The sequence below is a fragment of the Elgaria multicarinata genome, chromosome 8 (assembly GCF_023053635.1).
Source record: "Elgaria multicarinata webbii isolate HBS135686 ecotype San Diego chromosome 8, rElgMul1.1.pri, whole genome shotgun sequence".
NCBI classification, from domain to species: Eukaryota; Metazoa; Chordata; class Lepidosauria; order Squamata; family Anguidae; genus Elgaria; species Elgaria multicarinata.
The window spans coordinates 67,730,260-67,752,423 of record NC_086178.1 but is presented as its reverse complement, the minus strand read 5'-3'; the positions used below and the strand labels follow the sequence as shown (position 1 = coordinate 67,752,423).

The window sequence follows — 22,164 nt, the reverse complement described above, 5'->3', positions numbered from 1 at the left end:
TAAATGTATTATTATTATTACTATTATTAGTATTAGTATTATTATTATTATTAGTATTGCTGCTGCAAATGAAGTCAGGTGGGCTGCTAACTGAAAGCAAGGGGGGAGGGGACTAGCCAGCAGATTTTGGGCAAGTGCTGGAATTGGGAAACATATGAGTCCCATTTGAAACTTAACAAAGTGGGTAGTTCAGGCTTGAGCTGACTTTCCAAAGAGCCATTTATGGCATGTAGGACGAGCATCAAGAATGGGCACTGTCAGGCACCTGCTGAGGGCCCACAATACAGCAGGGGGCACACTGGCATGGCTCCTTGGACTTGCTCCTCCTCTTCAGCAGTGCGATCTGTTCACCTGTGTCTTGCTCCGGCCTGGTGAGACGGAGTAATAGTAGATGCCACTGCCAACTGGCTCTCTGGCCTGGCAAGCAAGCAAGTGGTAGCAATAATGAGAAAGAGCAGGAGGAGCAATAGCAGCAGTTGCGTATAGTGGTGAGAAGGCAGATTCATTGAGAGAAGCAGACCAATTGAGGGTGTGTTGTCCAAGGGCCCTCAAAAACCTGGGGACAGCTCTGGTGCCATAGAGAGCCAGGCCAGCTCCCCAGATGGATGAGAATTGGAGGAATGGCTTTCTTTCCCACACCACACCATTTTATGAGTTAATTAATTCAATCATGCCTACACCGTAAATATATAAAATTGTGACCAAGTCATACCCCATGACCAGTGTCCGCCTCTTTCTTCTTAATAGCAATTTATTTCTTAATATGAGGTGGGTGGAGCTTGTTTTGGCAAGCAGAACCCCCACCTCCTGTTCTGAGGTCTACTTCATAGGAAGCAGATCAAAAATTAGCACTGCATACTTAATTTCTATTTCTCACTTTCAAAACAAAGGTAATGGTTTTGCATGGAGCTGAAATGATGAAGAAAACATCACAGAAGACTTGCTTTAAACATCCACATTTCAAAATGACGAGCTTTCTCAGGAGCCAAGTGAAGTAAGTTCCTTTTCTTTAATCTTGCTGTTCACATTTGTGTATTCCGCCTCCTTTTAATGTTCAACAAGGTGTAAGTGTTTGAAGAACTCCATCGTTTACCAACCCATTGCCACAAAGGGCATACCTGGAAGAAGAGGGAGAAAAGCCCTCATGTCAATGAATGGTCCATTTCCCACTTAGTGCCTCTACCCCCTCCTCAAGACTCCCCCCCCCCCGAATGTTCAAGAGCAGCAGAGTTTTCCACAACAGTGGGACAAAATATCGCCTGCCTGAGGTGGGAGGATGCAGTTCCAGCGCTTCTCCTGCCTCAATGCCTTGCTCTCAGGGGCCCTCTAGCCTGTGCTACAGGTGGTCTCTAGGGCCATCTCATCCACAGTGCCTCATCTTTCTGAGGAAATGTCCCCTAGACTGAGGCATTTGGGAACAATTCTTAGAGTGAGGCGTAGTGCCTGCCATTCCAGAAAGTAGCATGGCCATTTTCCTGAAGTATCTGCCTACCCCAACGCTCACTCTAAAAAATCCTTCTTCAGAGCAAGGCACCGGGCCCATGCGGCACTGGTGGGCAGGCAGCAGGGCCAGGAGACCCTTCCCTCCAAATTCACTGCCTGAGTCAAAGATCTTACCCTACCTCATGGGTTTTCTGCGTGTGAGTGCAAGACTGAAGGTATGCTCATTATTGAAACCCACGGAGGAATGCTTGCCCCTGACTTTACTGGGCCTGGGGCTGATGGGAGTTGAAGGTCAACAACATTTGGAAGTTCAACAACATTTGGAGGATCACAAGTTCCCACCACTGCTTTAACGAATGGTAAAGAGACCCTGGAATTTCTGACCATGGCATGACTGGCTCCTTAGACATGTACAAGTTCTTCTGCACCCTGGAATTTTTCATTCGCACACACAAAGCATCAGCGGCTCCTGATGCTTTAAGAGTGCTTTTAGAAGGTGGCACAGAGGGTAATTGTTGGAAGTAGGTCCTAAAGGACTGTCTTCTCTTAGTCGAGCCTGTATTGTCTAACCAATGGGGCACAGATCCACAGTCACCATGGGGCTTTCTCCATTTGTAGACAACACCCACACACACCCCAGTCTCTTCCCTGCCACTGAGAGGTAAATCAGTTAGATGGGCTCAGAGGTTAAACTAGCTGCTTTTTGTATTTTAAATGAAGAAGCAGAGGACAAATTGCCTCCATCCTCCTCTCACCCTGCCTGGCTCTTGCTGGCAAAACATCGGATGGGCAAAGGGCTCTGAACTTGGAGCCCTCCGTCTTTCAGAAGCGCAACCCGCAGGAGTGCACATGAAAAGGCTAAAACCAGCACCTCAGATTGGGCCTGGAAACAAGCTGTATTTAAGCTGTTGGCCTTTATTGCTCTTGCTATGGTAATTCATTTTTAATTATTGAATATTGGGTTGGATTCAGATTTAGTCATATTTACAATAGACCCATTGAAATTAATGGACTTAAGTGAATTACATAATCACTTAACATAACATGTGATTAATACAACCTTTTAGTAATGACTATGTCTGGATCCAACCCATTGTTTTTAAAATTGTGAGCCGGCAGAAGTAAATAAATAAATAGGGAAAAAGTCCTGCAGCATATGATGAATTACCTTTTACAGCTCTTTGGATATGATCTAATGGATGGAATCCAACAGTAAAGTGCAATAGTGAAGCTCAGCATTCACTAAAATTTAAGCATACATTACTACAAATATCGAGGTTTACTTTCTTCACTTCCAAATGGGACTTGATATAAATCATGAAATCAAAACATCGGTATGCCTTTACTTACTTGTGCCCATCCTGTCCACGCATTAGAGTCACTCTTTCTGCTCCCAATTTAGACCAAAGTAAAGTTAATATCTTTTTATGCCAAATAAACCAAACTGTTGTAGCGTTTGGAGGATTAATTTCAGCATCAATGAGCTTTGAGTAGATATTTTCTTGGTTAAGGCTTCCACTGTAAATGGGCAAAAGATTAAATTAGTTAGAGAGCATCAAGGCAACGGTTGGGCTATAGACTTATTACCTTCACAATCATCACTATCAACTAAACAGGACCAAGAAAATAGCTTATGAAACATCACCAGCTCAATCCATTGCTATCCTCCTCCTCCTCTTCACCACCACCATCTTAGGAAAGACAGCATCCAGTTTTGTGAAACTGGAAAACGGACTACTGCTTAAGTTATCCACCGCAATAACTTGCTGAATGTTTGGTTGTTTATTATTATTGTTGAGTGTCTACAAATTATATGAAGCATTATACAATAAGTTCAGTGGAAACACACTTTCCTCTCTGCAGTTCTATTTTTGCTCAGGATTTCTTTTGAGAGAAGTAGAAAAATGGGGGAAGAGAGAGAGGGGGGAGAGGAGCATATACATTCAAAGGTTAAAAGTTTGCATGTTAGAGGTTAAAGTGTCTTGGGATTGAAGAGGTTGGAATACAGGTACTCTGACTAGATGCTGTGCTAACATAGTCATCTGCATATTTTAACTTGCACTCTGAACAGATCTAAAATGGTCTTTCTTGAACTATGTTTCTTTTAGTCCACAGTGTAAAACTGTTTTCTCTTTATTATACTGCCCCCGTTAAGCCACCGAGGTTTGTAGGCCACTTCATTAATCTGATGAACTAGGCTGTAGTACATGACACAATAAATGTGTTGTTATAGCATGACAGAACATTTTGTCATTTTTCTACTACAATACATCCTATTTATTGCTTTTATTCTTCTAGCAGTAGAAGGAAGCCCACCAACAGGTTCTGGCACAGCCGTACAAATGGCAACATATAATTTATTACCCCAAAACACACATGCTAGTGTCACAATCAAAGAGGGGCGAGGAGGGGGCTGTGCTTACACTAGAGTAAAGAAGAACAAACAATGTAGCTGCTTCCTCAGTCCTTAAAGTAATTCCTGCTTTGGTCCTCAGTAGAGCCAAGTCAGGATTTGAGGATGCTTCTCTGTAGTGCTGTTCTACACTACATTGCCTAGTACTTTCAGATAATTGATACATAATTAAAAGCTCCTTGTTTTTAAACAATTATTTTCTGAACTTAAAGAAAAACTCGATTCAGCCTGAAAGCAACTTCATTCCCATTCTCTCCACCAACTCAAGGTTATGCTGCTATTACAAAATATGACAATGGCTTCTTTTGATTCTTTTGGACCTTACAAAATCTGGCACATCTGGGCTGACATGAAGAAAACGGAACAATTTCATGAGGTATTTGTGGTGTATGGTCTGTGAAGGGTTAAAAGGAGGTGGCTGTAGCCACTCCTCCTCCCATAACACAGTGGGTGGGACTTTTATACTGTGCCTCCTCCCCACAGTCGGTCCTGTGTTTGTTAGCCTCAAGGCCAGTTATATTTGTTACCCTTAATAAAGCTGTACAACTGCTGTGATGAATGGTCAATGAAGTAATAGCACAGGGGACCCATACAAGAATACTTAAGTATTAAGACAGGAATGACTAGTTAAGTTGGGGACTCAGTGCTAAATGTGTAGGAAAACGATTTTTTTTAAATGTGTTAACAGCCAGTCTTTTCTGGGTTTGTTTTTGTTGTTTACAACGTATGCAATTGGCTCACTTGTGCTATCATCTTTCCCATCTGCTGTTATAGAAAGCACTGGCTGGAGTGGTTAGAATGGTCCCCGGGGTGGACGCTGTGCCCACAGTTACGCCTGCAGAAACTTCCACAGTGGTGTTCTGCTGGTGGTAGATCCCAAAATGGGGCAATTCAGAGGCAGACCAGGGGAAGCCTGGAGTTGATCTTGGATCTGCTGAATCCAAAGCTCCTTCTTAGGGTGGCCAGGTGTCTTCTTTTACAGAAAACAGTCCTCTGTTCAAAGGGCTGTATCTTGGAAGTGTCGTCTATTTGGAGGGCAGTCCAGTCCAATTCAAGAATATAAATATAGAACCACCAGAAGGAAGACCTGGGGGGGGGGGATCTACACTACTGCTTTAAAGTGCTTTGAAAACATTTTGAAACCGGGGGGGGGGATCCGCACGTCGCTCCCAGAGCACTTCTATGCGATCCCAGAGCACCCCGAGGAAGAGCCATCCATGCTGTCCATGCCGCCGCTGAGGAGAGCTCGGCAAAAGAAGGCGGGGTGAAGAACGGAAGAAGCTCTCTAACCTGCCTTCTTTTGCCGAGCTCTCCTCTCCGGCGGAGAGCTCTCCTCGTCATCGGCGGCGGCGGCAGCATGGACGGCTCTTCCTCGTTTCTTTTACAGGGAAGTCAGACTATCGTTTTCGGGGTGCTCTGGGGTCGCATAGAAGCGCTCTGGGAGCGACGTGCGGATCCCCCCCCCCTGTATATGCAGTGTGTCCTGGGCCCCAACAGTTGTCAAAACTGTTATAAAGAGCTTTAAAGCAGTAGTGTAGATCCCCCCTAGGACCTTGCAGTTGCCCATCAACATCACCTGGACAGCAGACAGAACAAGCCATACAATTTGCAGTTTTCCACACTTTCATGAGATGATGATGATGATGATGATGATGATGATGATTTTATTTTCTGATTGTGCTTCTATACATAGAAATTAGCATAAGCCCATTTCTTGCAAATAGGTGTCAACTTTTGTGTTCATTTGGGGTGTGTGTGATACATTACCTCTTTTTTGGCTGAGTGATGCAGGATCTGATCCTTTCACTATACCAGTCTGGAGCTGGCATAGTTCATAGAATTATTATTATTAATAATATTTATTTACATAGCACCATCAATTTTCATGGTGCTTTACAGAACAAAATACAAAACACCCTGCCATATGGCTTACATTCTAAAATCACAGTAACAAACAAACAGGGAGGGGAAAGGCTATCATAGAATAGTAGAGTTGGAAGGGTCCTATAAGGCCATCAAGTCCACCCCCCTGCTCAATGCAGGAAGTTAATTCCTCATTAATTTCCAGAAAGAAGAGGGGGTAAATCTGCACGTCTTCTTCCCTAGCTGGTGTGGACTGGCAGGGTTTTGAAAGTGACAAAATGTCCACCCATTAATTTCCCTCCTCCTGGTCCCCTGCAGTTAGTGTTGCTCAGGCCATTGTAATTTTCTTTTTTACTGTGGAGGTTTTTATATATATATATATATATATATATATATATATATATATATATATATATATTATTGTTTTACTTCCTTTATCTTATTAAGTGATTTATATTCAGGTTTATGTGAAGGTTGGGATAAAAATTCACTGAATGAATGATCATATTAGAGACTCCCTTTTTTCATTCTAAAGCTGATTTTATGAAAATACTAGAAAACAGACCTGGCTTTGCACAGTTTGGAATAGCCCTCAAGTCGATACAGCACAGCCTTCAAACAAAGCTATACACCTATGAGAGTTGGGCTTTTTGCCTGCCCTGTCTGAGCTAAGCATTCATGCCTCCTGGCACCTCTAGGCATGGCCCCTGACGTGATGCACCCCAAGAACCATCTGCGGGAGCGGTCTATCCACTCCATTCCCCTGAGGGGAGATAGCCTCCCAGCAGGGGTAGAAGTAGGCATATAACACTGTCCCTTGGCCTAGTAATATCTCTGATGACAAACTGTATGGACTCCAAAGCTATGTGCTGGCTAGAAAAGTCTTCTCCTAATGATGGAAGATATTATCACATCAACACATGAAAATAAATGCATTTTTAAAAATCAAACAATCCAATCCAGGGGTGCATAGCCCTACAGTCCCCTTAGTATTATGTATTTTATGTATTATGTATTTTATTGTTTATTGTTGTTCCCTGCCTTGATCAAAATGGAGAGGCAGGTAAGAAATAAATTATGATGATGATGATGATGATGATGATGATGATGATGATGATGTATATTATTATTATTCATGCCAAGTTTCAGGTGTTTAGAATGCATGGTCTTGGCACTATGGTGCTGATGGACAAACAGACATCTTCTTTGATTATTATAGGTGACTCTCTTTTTTCCTCATAGCCTTAGACCAAGGAGGCTCTTTCAACTGTAAGGGTTGCCCATTTTGTTTCAATGGTGGAAAAAGATGTGCACACCTAGCTTCTTTAGATCATAGATGAGCTCACTGCCCTAAAACAGCGCTGTCAATTAAACAAATGCTTACATCTGCGTAAACTTTAAAGATAAAGACATCAAAATTGACACAGTAATAGATATTAAGGAGAGCTTTAAGCATACCAAATTTGAATCGGATTGGGTCATCCGTTGATTTTTTATGTTTTTTTTTTACATTCCAGATAGTTTGACAGATATATTATACCTCCAACCTACGTAATAAATATATAATGAATCCCCTCTTAAACCCACTTCCTGGTATGCAAAGGATCACTGCCGCCTGGTAGCAGCAACAACAACGCCAACAATTTAGCGCTGTAGGGGATAATTCAAAGGAACAGGTATGTGGGATGAAGCTCTAAATTAGCAAAACTGCAAAACCTGCTATTTCACTATAGCATAATAAAGCCTACCTCACAATTTCGTACTCCTTTGTGCCTCCATCTTTGCTGCCAAAAATGATATCTATTTCTCCTCTCACCTCTCTTGTTCCAGATAGTTTGACAGATATATTATACCTCCAACCTACGTAATAAATATATAATGAATCCAGAGGTTAGATAATGAAAGAAATGCAAGACTTGCAAACAAGTTGTGTAAGCATTAATGAAATAAAAATTAAAACATTAAATTAAAAAAATCAAAAATTTGATTTTTTTTAAAAAACACACACACACAATAATAACAAACTGTAACACCTTTAAAAAGCCAGTAGTTTTAAAGAGGCTTAAGAAATCCAGGTAGAGGGCAACTGAAAACTTTCTGTAATTGCTGCTCTGTGATCTTTAATCATTTCACACATTCATGCTTTCACACTTGGACAAACCAATTTGGCAATGAACTTTGCCCTGTATTGACTGCAACTCCAAATACACAGGCCTTTTCTACATGAGGCTTTTAACCCATCTGTTTACTGAGGTGTCTGTTTCAGATTTATTGTGGGATTAATATCGGCTCCTTTATATATGTTATTTCCCCTGATGGATTTCTTTCTATTTGTTCTATTACACAACCACTAGGTAGTGGTGTGGTATAGCAGAATTACCATTTCCTGGTGCCATTCATGGTGCCAGGGTTTCATGGTGCCGTTCAGGATATACCAGACTTTCCTTGTTAGAAAACAACAACACTAAAATAGTTGCAAAGCCCATAGAGACCTTGGAGGAGGAGGACGTCATGTAAAGGACCCACAAACTACTGTGATTGAGGAATCACGAGCACGTGATAAATGCTTCATGTAGAAAGGCTCGTACTTGGGGCTTGTATAAAGTCACCTGGGGTAAGAAAACACATTGGGTTGGATTCAGATTCAGGCATTTGCAACTGGACTGGTTGAAACGGACTTCCCTGCCAGTCATTTCAGCTTCCCAAACTGCTGCATAGAGGGTAAAAGGACCCTTCTGAATGTAGGGGACTGGGGTGCAGGCGATCCCTGAAAATCAGGTGGGATGACTCTATGCAGCCTTTTGGGGGGACTGAAGGCACTGCTGTGGGGAAGAGGAGAAATCCGTTTCAGCCAGTCTAGTTGCATCATGCCCCTAAATCTGCCCATAATATTCCTTCCTGCACTGTCAGCACCATCTGACAATATTAGCCCAAAGCCCATTGTATATATGCATTATCATCCCCATTCCCTCCCTCCAAATATGTAATCCCAACTACATGTACAGTTTTGATTCTCACAATCATGGCCACTGTGTGGACTGCCCAAGAGAGTCTTATATCAGCAGATTTCCCTTCAATTCCAGCCACACTCATCTGTATCAAACTTATTTTAAATTGTGCACTCACTGGTAAATGGTTCCTTAGCTCCCGTGTTTAAATAGTATTTGGGGTTATTCTTCTTCAGCTTATCACGGAACCGATCAGCATAGTGACCCATCATTGGGCAGCCTTCTCTGGGGCATGGAAAACAATTTCCCTGGGAGAAAAGTGATGCATTGGTCAAAAGGGCATATTCGCTTGTTTCCTTTCTAATATTTGTTGCAATGCAGGTTCAAAAGTCCTTTGTGATTGTCCCATCTCAGCCAAGTTTAGACATCACGATTTCTGTTCTGTTCATTATGCCCCGTCGAATGATGAAGCCCAATGCTTCATTTCTAAACGGAGGGGCGCTAGGATTCCAGCCTGCCTGATACTCACTTTCTGCTCTGAAAGCCTTTGTGCCTAACCCTTGATTAATCTTTGGGGACCGGTGATGGGCAGGTCCAGCATCAGGAGTCAGCATAGCTGGGCCCATGCCAAGGTTCACACCCCAGCAGGAAGCCAACTGCTGTCCACCAGAGCCCATTGACCCTGCTGCTGCTCCTCTTGCTATTGGCACCAGCTCACCCACTCTGTCAGTCTCTCCCAGCAAGCAATGGAAGTGAGCTGAAAGAACAGCAGCTATGACTGCCTGATCACTCAACTTCCAGGTGGCACTGCTAAGTGGGCCCTACATGCAAAGGAAGAGCAAGTGGGCAATTGCAGGCAGGAGAGGAAACCATGGAGGGCATCTTACCTGATGATCCCCCAAATCTGGAGCTGGCACTGAGAGGTGGCTACTCTGTGGAGATGTATCTTGTACATACTCAAAGGTTCTTACTATCTTAATAGCAGCAAGCCCTATTGGCATTGCACCAAAGGTAGCTTACACTAGCAAAAGATCCTTTACATTAGCAGTAGTGTCATGTTGGATTCTGCCCCGGTATTAAAATTATCTGTATATCCCTAGCAATGTGGACTTGTTCCATAGCCACTCTACCAAAAATCTAGGACTTTTCATTTTATACTGGTGAAGCAAGTTGACACAAAAGTATGCTGTTGTTAAACACAAAACTGATAGAATTTAACTAGGATTGTACCTTTTGGAAGGATTCATATGATTCACACGGATAGGCAAGGAATCCATCAGGATAGAGAATGCTGTACTTGTAGTACTCATGGCTTCGTGAGTGATGGCAATTACCTACCTTATGATCCTCTGCCAAGAGAAAAAGATTTTTAAGCCTCAGTGAAAAGCTTTTAAACTCCATCAGACTTTAATTCATAATACACTAGCTGATATGCCCAGTGTTGCTCGTGTCCGTGAATAATGTTTATAATATTTATTTGATCTATAATAAATTTCTATGCAACTTATTCATCTTTAGGTTGCTTGGATTTTTTCATTTGGTTGAGTTAGTAAATGTTTTGTTAGAATAAATGGAAAAAGAACTGTATTTTAAATTACAGCTTTGTGAAAAACCACATCTTTTGTTTTACCTGAAAAGCCTACACCTCCCATCATGCCTTGGCCAGAGCAACCGTCTAAACTTCAAAAACAATCAGGACACACAACACCCTTTCTACCAGCTAAAAAAGATGCAAACCTAAAAATATGTTTTCAAAATATACCCGGCATTGCCCAGATATCTGAATAACATATAGCAGGAAAGCAGATCCACCATCTTAAAGTAGTAGGACGGTGCTAGGCCTGTGAGTTAACCTTTAAACAAATTAAATTCATTTGCCCCCCTCTCTTACCCTTATGACAACTCTGCAAGGTAGGCCTGTCTTGGGAGGAGAGCAATGACAAATCTTGATAAAATAGTTAAGAGCAGAGACACCACACTGACAACAAAGGTCCGCATAGTTAAAGCAATGGTATTCCCCATAGTAACCTATGGCTGCGAGAGCTGGACCATAAGGAAAGCTGAGCGAAGGAAGATAGATGCTTTTGAACTGTGGTGTTGGAAGAAAATTCTGAGAGTGCCTTGGACTGCAAGAAGATCAAACCAGTCCATACTCCAGGAAATAAAGCCAGACTGCTCACTTGAGGGAATGGTATTAAAGGCAAAACTGAAGTACTTTGGCCACATAATGAGAAGACAGGATACCCTGGAGAAGAGGCTGATGCTAGGGAAAGTGGAAGGCAAAAGGAAGAGGGGCCGACCAAGGGCAAGATGGATGGATGATATTCTGGAGGTGACAGACTTGACCTTGGGGGAGCTAGGGGCGGCAACGGCCGACAGAAAGCTCTGGCGTGGGCTGGTCCATGAAGTCACGAAGAGTCGGAAGCGACTGAACGAATAAACAACAACAAAAGGCCTGTGAGGTAACTTTAAAACAAATTAAATTCGTTTCCTCTCTCTCTCTCTCTCTCTCTCTCTCTCTCTCTCCCTCCTTCTACAACTCCCAGCTACGACCTCCTTCTCTTCTGCTCCTGATGGGGCCTAGTAACTGAGGCAGCAAACTTTGAACCTCCCTTCAGGGCCAGGATGGTGAGCCACTTCCAGATGATGGCTACAACAGTCTGATAAATCTTCCCTCTCACCCAAGACTATTGAAACAAAAGAGTGAATGGAGGAATGACTGGCAGCTAAGGCTAGAATGGAATGGTGTGGGGAGTTAGTGGCAGTTGGGGAAAGTCAGTTAGTGGGGGCCGAGTTAGGACTGAGAGATATGGCACCAGTACTACAACTCCCAGCATGCCTTTGGCGGCCTTCAGTTGCCCATTTCCTCTGAGAGGCGCTTTCCTTCTCTCGTGGCTGATGCTGCTCCTTGACAAAGCATCGGGGAGTAGCATCTAGGGTGATCATATTTTGGAAACCATAAAGGAGGACAACATGGCCACCCCCAAGGAGGCATGCCCACCAACATGTCCACCCCTAAGGGGACATGCCCGCCAACATGTCCAGCCCCCAAAGGGGCGTGCCCACCAACATACCCAGCCCCCCAGGGGGCGTGCCGACCCAAACATAGCTTTGGTCACAGGTCTGATTTCACAGCTCACAATTAAGACAAACCTGTTCTACATAACATCTTAATGTTAAAATCACTGGAATAAAGAACAAATAAGATATTCAATGTATCTGAAATTAACTTCACTCATTTCTACTTCTGTAGAAGCACACTCAAACAACCAGGCATGCTCACCCATACACTCACACACACACACCTTAGTCTTACCTTCTACTTGCTGCTTCTTCTTCCTTCCCTTCTTCCTATTCTCCTTCCTCTTCTTCAGTGCTAGGGTGTGTGTGCTGGAGGCCGCATTGCTGGAAGTTCCCACACTCAGCCCCCAGCCACTCGCCTCACGTCAATTCAAGGCTTTTCTTGGTCAGCGCCATTGCGCCGGCCAAGAAAAGCCTCAGATCGATGTGACGCGAGGTGACAGGTGGCACTAGAGGCTGTGTTCCCGGAAATGCAGGAACGCAGCCTCAAGCCCCACCCGTCATCTCGCGTTGCATTGATCCAAGGTTTTTCTTGGCTGGCTCCATTGCGCCAACCAAGAAAAGTCCCGGATGAGTGCTGAGCGGGGCTGGAGGCCATGTTCCCGCACTTTTGGGAACACAGCCTCCAGCCCCGTCCGTCGCCTGGCATTGATCTGAAGCTTTTCTTGGCCAGCGCCATTGCATTAAGGCAGTACTATATGTGGAAGTGAGTAAACATTTTGGGACATACGTGATGCACACATACTTTCCGCTTTATAGGTAGAGATTTTAAATGTGACGGAAGTCCACTGTGTTTCATCTGTTGCATCTTCCCTACCAAATTCAGACTCCACACAGGAATGGCCTGTATTCTATGCATGCTAACATCACTAAGCTCAAGATACAGATCTATTTCCTATCAATTGTGCAGAATGTGGCAGATATAATACTGCAGAGGTAGGCAGACTTCAGACCTGTGGGGTCAATTTTGTTTTTACTAGAACCCTGAGATGCACCATCCCAAACCAGGTGCAGGAAAGTGCATATAGGATAGCTGAAATTGAGATATTTCTGGGGAAACCGGAAATAGATTATTGAGTGATAGGATCCTCCGGGTATTTCTGTAATCCTGGGCCTATTATTATTATTATTATTATTATTATTATTATTATTATTATTATTTATTTATTTGTTACCCACCTCTCACTCTGGATCGAGGTGGGGTACAACACAAATGCAAACATCATATAACTAATTAAAACATTTAAAACTAATACATTATTAAAAGCAGCACATTATTAAAAGGCAAATTTTAATCACCCAATAATCATATCACCCAAAAATCTATTCCAGGTGTTCCACAAAACATCTCAGTTTCAGCTACCTAATTGACATCATGCAAATTTGTATGCCGCCCTGAGATCTTAATGATATAGGGTGGGAAACAAATGTTTTAAATAAACAAATAAAATAAATCCTATAGATACTTTCCTAGGAGTAAGTCCCATTTAATACTTTGGGACTTGAATCTGAGTCAACATTTATAGGATTGTGTTGTTGTTGAGATGTCTTTTGGTCATTGCTATTGTTAAAACAATGGTGAGTCAGAAATCCTTGTGTATCTACTACAAATCACCCAGTACTATAGATCCCAATCTACCTTCTGCTCACCCCAGTGTTACTGGATATAGCCCAAGTAATGTGAGAGGTGTTTTGTGTTTGTGGGGGAGAGTGAGGAGGGAAGAATAAGGAACATTAAAGTAAGTGAGGTGGCCATTATGTCAGTTGGGTGAGGAAAGAGGGTGGAAGGGTAAAGGGAATTAGCCAGATGGGAAACGGTTCATTTGTTCTAACACCATTCACCCCAGAGTTCAGTTTACACAGTGAATTTGTTTTTGCTGTTCCACCAATAAACCTTCTGTCTGTTCTTGACCCTGGGTAATTGTCAGTGAAACCCATAGTTTATAGACTTGAATGTAAGGAATCTGCAACAGAATCAAGTGAGTTTGGATTTCTAGGAAGCCAACCCATGGATTCTGCAGTGGCCTGGCTTTTCCGGACCTGCATGGATTCTACAGATGTGAGGACCATTTTTTGGTTTTGTTTTTTCTTGCCAGAATTTTACACAATTTTAGTCATAGAAAAATATGTAAAATAAATAACAACAACTGAAAATATGCATTTTCCCCTTAGACTAAATCATAAAAATGTGCATTGGGGGGGGGGATTTGCACATTTAGGAGAGGGGGACTTGTGGATTTTCAGAAGTACAAATTTGTGCAAATTCAGGAAATTGGAAAAAATCCAATTCCACCAATGAACAGACAATGGACTGAAAGGCACCTGACAATCCACAAAACATGGACAGAATGGCACCAGGTTGAGAAGGTAGCTATAGATAAGGTAGATAGGTATACCTTGAGGAAAGACTTCGTCGTCTTGTTGTATCAGTGCTGTCCCTATATCGTCGCATCCAACCATAACTTTTCCACCATTGGGGTAAAAGTCGAGATCACCAGTGGCATTAAGCATCCCAAATCCTGAAATAGATTTATGCTGCAGTCAATGAATTGGCCAGTTATTTATACTTGCACACCACAAAATCCGTGTGTGTTGGACCATTACCTATTCTGGGAAACTGGCCAGCATTGGTATGTATGACGTCCACAAATTCAGCATCAGATGGATCCAGTCTGACCAAATCAGGGAAACCTTCAAAACCAAGTCCAGCTGGGTCCAAGCCTAAATAGACATAAAACAATCCAGTAAAGAATTAGGTGACCTGCCCCCACCCCATCCCAGTCCGAGACTCCCAGAATGCATTGATAACAGAGAATGCTAAGGCATAACAGAAGTCTATTATATTGCACTCCAGTTTTGACAAATTCCATCAATCATAAGATATATTCAGAAGGTATGAAACCGCAAAACACAGATGGTAAGAGCTCTGTCTGGTTAGCTATGACATGGACAGTAAAAAGAAAGGGAGTAGATGCCCTCCTGAGCTTCAGGGGAGGCTTTGGGCCAACACAAATGTAACATAAGTGTGGGCAGCAGGCTCAAATGCTCAATCCTCCCCTCTTGCACCCAAATGCCTCCATCCTCTCCATGATCTCCTGTGGAATTCTCTGCCTCTGGAGGTCAGGCAGGTCCCAACTATGTACTCCTTTCGATGCCTCCTGAAAACATCTTTATTCCAGGAAGCTTTTCCTTAATGTCCAGCCATGAGTCACTGTATTTGCTTCTTTTAAAATCTGTTTAAAGTGTTTTTTTTTCTGTTTTTATTTTCATTTTATCTTGTACACCGCTCTGAATATTGTAAATAAATAAATAAATAAATTATGCTGCAGCAGCACACCTACATCAGCAGTAACCATGGCTAAGAAGGACTAGTCTTGCAACCATGGTTGAAATTGGGTTGGCAATCATGGTTTGTGCCAATACAGACATAAAGCTACAGTGCAGATAAAGCAACCCATGGAAGGAAGGGGAGAAATTGCATGAGAAATGGAAAGGGAGGGACTACACAAGTTGCTCCTGAGCTTCTATATCATGGTTAGGAATGTTATATCTACACCAGGCTTGTATGGCCACATAGCAAAATGAAGGGTAAAACCAAAGATGTTGCTATCACATGAAGTAACTGCCCTGTTCCCCCCCTCCATCGTTTGCACTGAAAACCTGGATAAGGCACAGCAACACTTTCTGCCTGGCTTTCCTCCTGAACTTTCTCCTCTTTTGTGAATTTCCAAAATGGCTGGCACTAAGAGAGGGAGGTGGAGGGAGATAATGGGCTCATCTACACCTAAGGGTGTAGTGGGAGGGAGGGAGGAGGATCACGGACTTACCTGCTTCCACAATCCTCCCTCAGCCTCTATATGGCCATGCGACATCCCAGAAGGGAAGAGGGACATCACAGGCACCATTTTTGTGTGTGTGAAGAGGAGCCGGTCATGCGGTGAAAAAGTAAGGAACCCCCCACTAAACTCCATGCCCAAACCCCACTGCCATCATATTCAAGGGATGGTGAATATGCTACCCCCACCCCATGGGCATGAAGCCACCCCATTTGAGGACCCGGGAGGCCGCACCACACCAGCCAAGGTCCTCGGGGTTGTCCCGAGACCACGGTTAATCCGGGAAATCCGTAGTTGCATTTATCCCTGAAAAGGTCTCTGGTCATCCCCAGTTGACCATGGGATCCCTGGATGCACAGGGATGCCCTAGAGATGACCCCGGGATATATGCATGGTGTAGACATGCCCAATGTCTGCTGACCTTTTTTAGCCAAGCATACTGATATGAATTAATGCCATGCCTTTTGGGTGTACCAGGGAAGGACTGTGTGACTGCATGTTCTTTGCAATAGCCCCTGCATTGCCAGTTTTTCCTAGCACTGCAGTAAGCTTAAAGTGGACCAATAGTGGACCATTTGGAAAAGTATAATTTAACTCTAACCCAGGTTAGTTGTTCCACATTTCCCCAGACCGATTGCCTCACACCAACCCAACTCTATCAAAGATTACCATGCAGTCTCATTGGATATCATACCAGTTATTCTGCCAATGCCTCGAAATTTTTCGCCAATGCCTCGCAGTCGTCTCCCTGCTTCTCCAGCAGTATGAGCGCCAAGACTATGGCCAATGAGGTGGATCTGGGAGGGGGAGTACTGATACATTTTCTAGTCATTCAAGAACAGTGGAAAAAATAAACCAATATAGTCATCAGTTAGCAAAGAAGACACCGTTCTTAAATTATTCAACCTACGCGGAGAGGTTTGCATATGAATTGTTATGCAACTGACATATACCTGGGATTCATGTTGACACCGACTGCATCAATTGTAGTGGCCTGTAGCTTCCCAGCATGGAAAAGGACAGTGGCTGTTTGTTTAATAGACTTTGGGCCCAGGCAGTGAGCCACAGCTTACAGTGACGCACCGCCAGCTCTCTGATTAGCAGGGATGCTGACATCATCTGCCACCTCCACCCCATCCCTTTGAATTCCCTGTTCCCTCTGAGTTTAGCTGCAATCCTCACCATAGCTGGGGGGAAATGGATTTTCTCAGCAACAGTGCATGGTTCCCTGTTGTAATACAAAGTATTCTGGGATGACTTGGTCTTGAGTGGGCAATTAAGACCCATTAGCTTTATCAAAGACCTGCTCCTGGTGGAGATGAAAACTGTGAGAACTGATTTATTGATATGGACCAACATGGCTGCATGAGTATTTGGCCTATCCGGCGGGGTCTAGCTATGGGGTCTAGTCATGATGAGTACCTGCACTTCAAAATTTTCCACTACGCCACTGGGACCAGGGGTTTAAACAGAAGAACCTGACCTAATGTCCTTCCATTTCTTCAGTGTGCCCGGTGTGTACCAAAGCCATACTTTGAATTAGGATTGATTTAGACTCCTCTGTTTTTTACCTTTCTTTTTTTGCAATACGCCTGCCTGCAAGATACGTATTAGCCTCTGTGTTCTCCTTCCTTCAGCTGACTATTTGTAAGTGCTTGAATTATTTCAATGGGATTTAATAACACTGCTCAGGTGGTTCAAGAACAATATTCAGGCAGATGGGAAAAATCATACCAATATTTCAGAAGGACACTGGCATCCTATAATGGCTCTTACTTTCTATGGATATGGCTGTGAAACAACATTTCTATAAGATGTTGTTGTACCCCTGGTATTATACCCCTGTAAGGCTTCAAAACTGCTTGTAATTGTAAGTAGAGCGTGTTGAAAGTGGCATGCAAAAAATACTGAAACGAGAAGAAACAGTTAATAAACCTTAGCAGTCATACTAGAAATTTGCTCTATCAGAGCAGAAGTTCCTCACAAGGCAACCGCTGCAGTGGTTGAAATGGAACTGAGGGAATAGGTGGGGACCAGGGGTAGCCATGCGAAGTGAGATGGTGGGGGAGGGTTCCCGCCAAAACGATCCTCAGCTTTAGAAGTTTTCCAAATTGAGGCTCTGCGCAGGTGCAGAGCCCATATGCGTGATGCACAGAGACCATAAAGAAAAAACATTTATTATATATTTGGACAACCTAATCCACATGAAAATGCTTGACAAAGGAATAGAACAGCTCGAGGATGTTGACAAGGTGCTTGGACAGGTCCGCGCAACCACCTCTGCTCTGGATCCTTGCCCCTCTTGGCTAATAAAAGCTAGTAGGGATGGAACAGCCGGCTGGGCCAAGGAGGTGATTAATGCCTCTCTACGAGAGGGAGTGGTCCCAGACCGTCTGAAAGAGGCGGTAGTGAGACCACTCCTGAAGAAAACTTCCTTGGACCTGGAAAATCTTAGTAATTACAGGCCGGTAGCAAATGTTCCATTCCTGGGCAAGGTCCTTGAGCGGGTGGAGGCGGGACAGCTTCAGACACTTTTGGATGAGACTGGATCCATTTCAGTCGGGTTTCAGGCCTGGTTTTGGCACGGAAACAGCCTTGGTCGCCCTGTATGATGACCTATGTTGGGAGAAAGACAGGGGGAGTGTAACTCTGTTGATTCTCCTTGATCTCTCAGCGGCTTTCGATACCGTCGACCATGGTATCCTTCTGGAACGTCTGGCTGAGCTGGGAGTGGGGGGCACTGCATTGCAGTGGTTCCACTCCTACTTAGCAGGACGGCTCCAGAAGGTGGTGCTTGGGGGACATTGCTCGGCCCCGTGGACTCTTCGGTATGGGGTTCCACAGGGGTCGGTCTTGTCCCCCATGCTGTTTAACATGTACATGAAACCGTTGGGTGCGGTCATCCGGAGTTTTGGAGTGCGCTGTCATCAGTACGCTGATGACACGGAGCTCTACTGCTCCTTTTCAACTTCATCAGGTGTGGCTGTGGATGTGCTGAACTGGTGCTTGGCTGCAACAATGGACTGGATGAGGGCTAATAAACTGAAACTCAATCCAGACAAGACTGAGATGCTGCTGGTGGGTGGTTCCTCTGATCGGATGGGGGGTGTTCAACCGGTTCTGGATGGGGTTGCACTCCCCCTGAAGGAGCAGGTTCGTAGCTTGGGGGTTCTCCTAGAACCATCTTTGTCACTTGAGGCACAGGTGGCCTCGGTGGCACGGAGTGCCTTCTACCAACTTCGGTTGGTGGCCCAGCTACGCCCCTATCTGGACAGGGATAACCTAGCTTCAGTTGTCCATACTTTGGTAACTTCCAAATTAGATTACTGCAACGCCCTCTACATGGGGCAGCCTTTGAAGACGGTCCGGAAACTGCAGCTTGTGCAAAATGCGGTGGCCAGATTGATAGCTGGAACAGGAAGATTTGAGCATATAACACCGATTCTGGCCCGCTTGCATTGGCTGCCTATATGTTTCCGAGCCCAATTCAAGGTGCTGGTTTTAACCTATAAAGCCCTATAAAGCCCTACATGGCTTGGGAACACAATACCTGATGGAACACCTCTCCCGACATGGACCTACCCGTACACTGCGCTCAACATCTAAGGTCCTCCTCCGAGTGCCTACTCCGAGGGAAGCTCGGAGGATGGCAACAAGGGAGAGGGCCTTCTCAGTGGTTGCCCCCCGACTGTGGAATGATCTTCCCGATAAGGCTCGCCTGGCGCCAACGTTGTTATCTTTTCGGCGCCAGGTCTTCTCTTTTTTCGATGCCTTTCTCCTCTCCCAGGCATTTTAACAGCATTTTAACAGCATTTAATAACTTTAAGTTTGTTTTAATGAACCCCAGAATTGTTGTTTTAAATGAATACTGTTGTTGTTTTTATACTGTTTTTATGTTTTTTAAAAAATTTTGTATACTTTTAATGTCTACTATTTTTAATTGTAGTAAACCGCCCAGAGAGCTTCGGCTGGGGGGCGGTATATAAATGTAATAAAATAAATAAATAAATAAATAAACTGGGCCTCCATTTGGTTTTCTGTATTGTCTTCCCTTAAACATATATTGTTTATATGTACTTTTAATTTGTTTTATGTCCCAATTAAAATATGCCATTACTTAGATATAGTACCCAGATATGAAGCATAACAAACAATTTAATTTAAAGTCATTCTTACCATGAAATTATGTATAAGATAAGCTGTTACAGCCCCTAAAACACGAATGTTGCTTGCAGCAATAAAGTATGTGCATTTAGCTCCATCTTCCCAATCCACAGCAATACAGTTTATGTCTTCCACACCCAGAAGCACCTGCAGTATACATGTGCAGTGTATCAAAATAAATATGTTAGTGTTTGTTTGTTTATTTCGGTCATAGACCAGCACAGCAGAAAACATCATCACAATAATATTTAAAAAAACCAACATGTGCAGTGTATCAAAATAAATATGTTAGTGGTTATTAACACAATCTCAAATACCCGAGGTCCTTTCAAAGATAGTTCACCAAATTCAAGGTTTCCTTAAGGTGATGCAAAGATAGGGCCAGCCCTCCGACAAACCTTCTGCAGATTCAACACACGCAATCCAGATCACAGTGCATTACATGCAGGAAGCAGCTGTGTTGCGCAGGGTGCTTAAAGATGAATTCTTCTGTGATTCATGCAAATGAAAAGGCAAAGAGACCTGCTGTCCCAAGAGCATTATTGCAAACCTCTGTGTGGGTGGGTGGGTGCGTGTGGGTGTAATTTCTACCCATTCCTCCCTTTCTAGCATCTGCCACTGAAGAAGGAAATTCAACAATATAAATCTCATACCAAACACAGGTCCACAACCCAGCCATATTTTCCAGTGCTTTCATATCCATGAATAACAAAGCAGGTTTTCCTCAATGGAGAGAAGTAAGAATTTTGGAGAGTTGATGTATTGTAGTATAATATTTTCTGTTTGGAATTTTAAAAGGGTAATAAAATTAGTTCTTCGACATTTCAAAGATCTCAGAACAAAGAGTCCTTTCTCCCTTACTCACTTATTTCTCACTCATCAAGCTCTAGTACCTTGATTCCCATATGATTTTTTAAACCCACCATTGATGCTAATGTTTTGGTCCATAGATTTCCAGAGTCAGTTAACTGGCAAAAGCTCCAATAGCCTGGGGCTCCTCAGGTGCCTTATTCTCCTTTGGCAATGGACATGTCTATCTATAGGCTGCTGGACAAATGTACCTGAGCTGCTTCAATGGACTAGTTATTGATTAGAGACACTGTCTGGGCAAAGGCCATTGTCTAATCATACAAGATCAAATCTAATGCCCAGGCTATTGATTCTGATACTGAAATGCCAATATTCTTAGCCAATTTGGAGTTTTTAGCAAATTGACCAGGATTTGTTTTTTTGTTTTGTTTTGTTTTTTTGCATTTTCTGAAATCCATCAAATAATATGAGTTCAGATACATGCCAAGTTTGGAGTATTAGCATTTTTTAATTATTATTTACAATTATAATTTGCAATTATCCACAATTAGAAATATTAGGTGCTTTGGCAATAAATATATATTACTACACTTAATAAACCAGTACCTGAAAATAAACCCCAACTCTTTCCTAAGTTGAGATGGGAAGAAATACACATGAAAGGAAAACAGGGACATACAGTTATTGCTAATGATCTGGTTCACACATAAAGCTAAGTCATGGTGTGATTTTTCTATAATTTGGCTTCTTGTTGACCGGATTCGGACTACACACTACAGCTCATTGTGGGTTATTTAACCCAGGATGAGCCACAGTACCTACAGACACCAGGTTGAATATGCTACACCTACTTAGGGTTGTCATGTTGTGCGAACCCAGTGAGTGTGGGTCTTGTGAGGTTTAAACCACCCTTGCATAACACTAAAACTATTTAACCCTCACATAACTCACACTCACTGGGTTCACACACAGCATGACAACCCCCTAGTGGAGCTTGCATATTCAAAATGGTGGCCACTCACACCCCACATGTGCTGCAGCCTCACCATGGATTAAACAGCCCATAGTGGGCTGTCGTGTCTGAACTCACCCCTGCAAACGAACAGGCTACAAATCACAAATAGTAGCCATGGTTTGATGTTGGCTTATGGAGTCAGGCTTATTTTAAAATGGCTTCTCATGATGCCTGAACCCAGAACTATGGCTTATACCAAGCTTATTTGGGCTGCTATCTGCCGTGAAATGGGGCGCCCAGCAAAAGCAGCCTGAAAATATAACAGCTTGGCTACCAGAATGGGTATGAGAGAAACAGACCAGAAAATGGTGAAACAAGCCTTAATTTGTTTGCTTGTCTGCCACACAATTCACAGCTAGAGCAACAAACCATGGTTAACATAAAGCATGGCTTGGCATTAGTTATGTGTAAAGGTAGCCAATGGCTCTTAAATAGATAATTAGAAAGATGTCTCACTTGTGACAGGTTTCCAGTCTCTCTGGTGAAAAGAGAGAAAGAGATGTTCATGCTTTCAGGAGAAGCCGGTAAGCCAAAGAGCTGCCTCCCAGGAATTCCTGACCATGGGGGTTTATCGGAAAAGCAGCCAATTTT

General features: G+C 43.3%; 1 protein-coding gene across 1 annotated transcript; it reads right to left on the bottom strand.

The window, feature by feature from the left end:
* Positions 1-1,054: 1,054 nt before the first annotated feature.
* Positions 1,055-22,080, bottom strand: LOC134403148 (pancreatic lipase-related protein 2-like). Its single transcript, XM_063133256.1, has 11 exons — positions 22,030-22,080; positions 20,402-20,527; positions 19,761-19,895; positions 16,279-16,408; positions 14,353-14,469; positions 14,145-14,267; positions 9,898-10,016; positions 8,846-8,975; positions 7,468-7,579; positions 2,794-2,961; positions 1,055-1,118 (listed from the first exon to the last, which is right to left on the bottom strand). The coding sequence occupies exons 1-11, from the start codon at positions 22,078-22,080 to the stop codon at positions 1,055-1,057; spliced, it is 1,275 nt and encodes a 424-aa protein (XP_062989326.1).
* Between the last annotated feature and the right edge of the window lie 84 nt (positions 22,081-22,164).

What these genes read in the sequence shown, in the direction of transcription:
- LOC134403148 (XM_063133256.1), bottom strand. Translation starts at nt 22,080, where the DNA reads ATGAACATCTCTTTCTCTCTTTTCACCAGAGAGACTGGAAACCTGTCA. An exon ending in AGACTGGAAACCTGTCACAA is followed by an intron (nt 20,528 to 22,029) that starts GTGAGACATCTT and finishes AATTCCAAACAG; the next exon opens with AAAATATTATACTACAATAC. An exon ending in ATCTTATACATAATTTCATG is followed by an intron (nt 16,409 to 19,760) that starts GTAAGAATGACT and finishes TTGAATGACTAG; the next exon opens with AAAATGTATCAGTACTCCCC.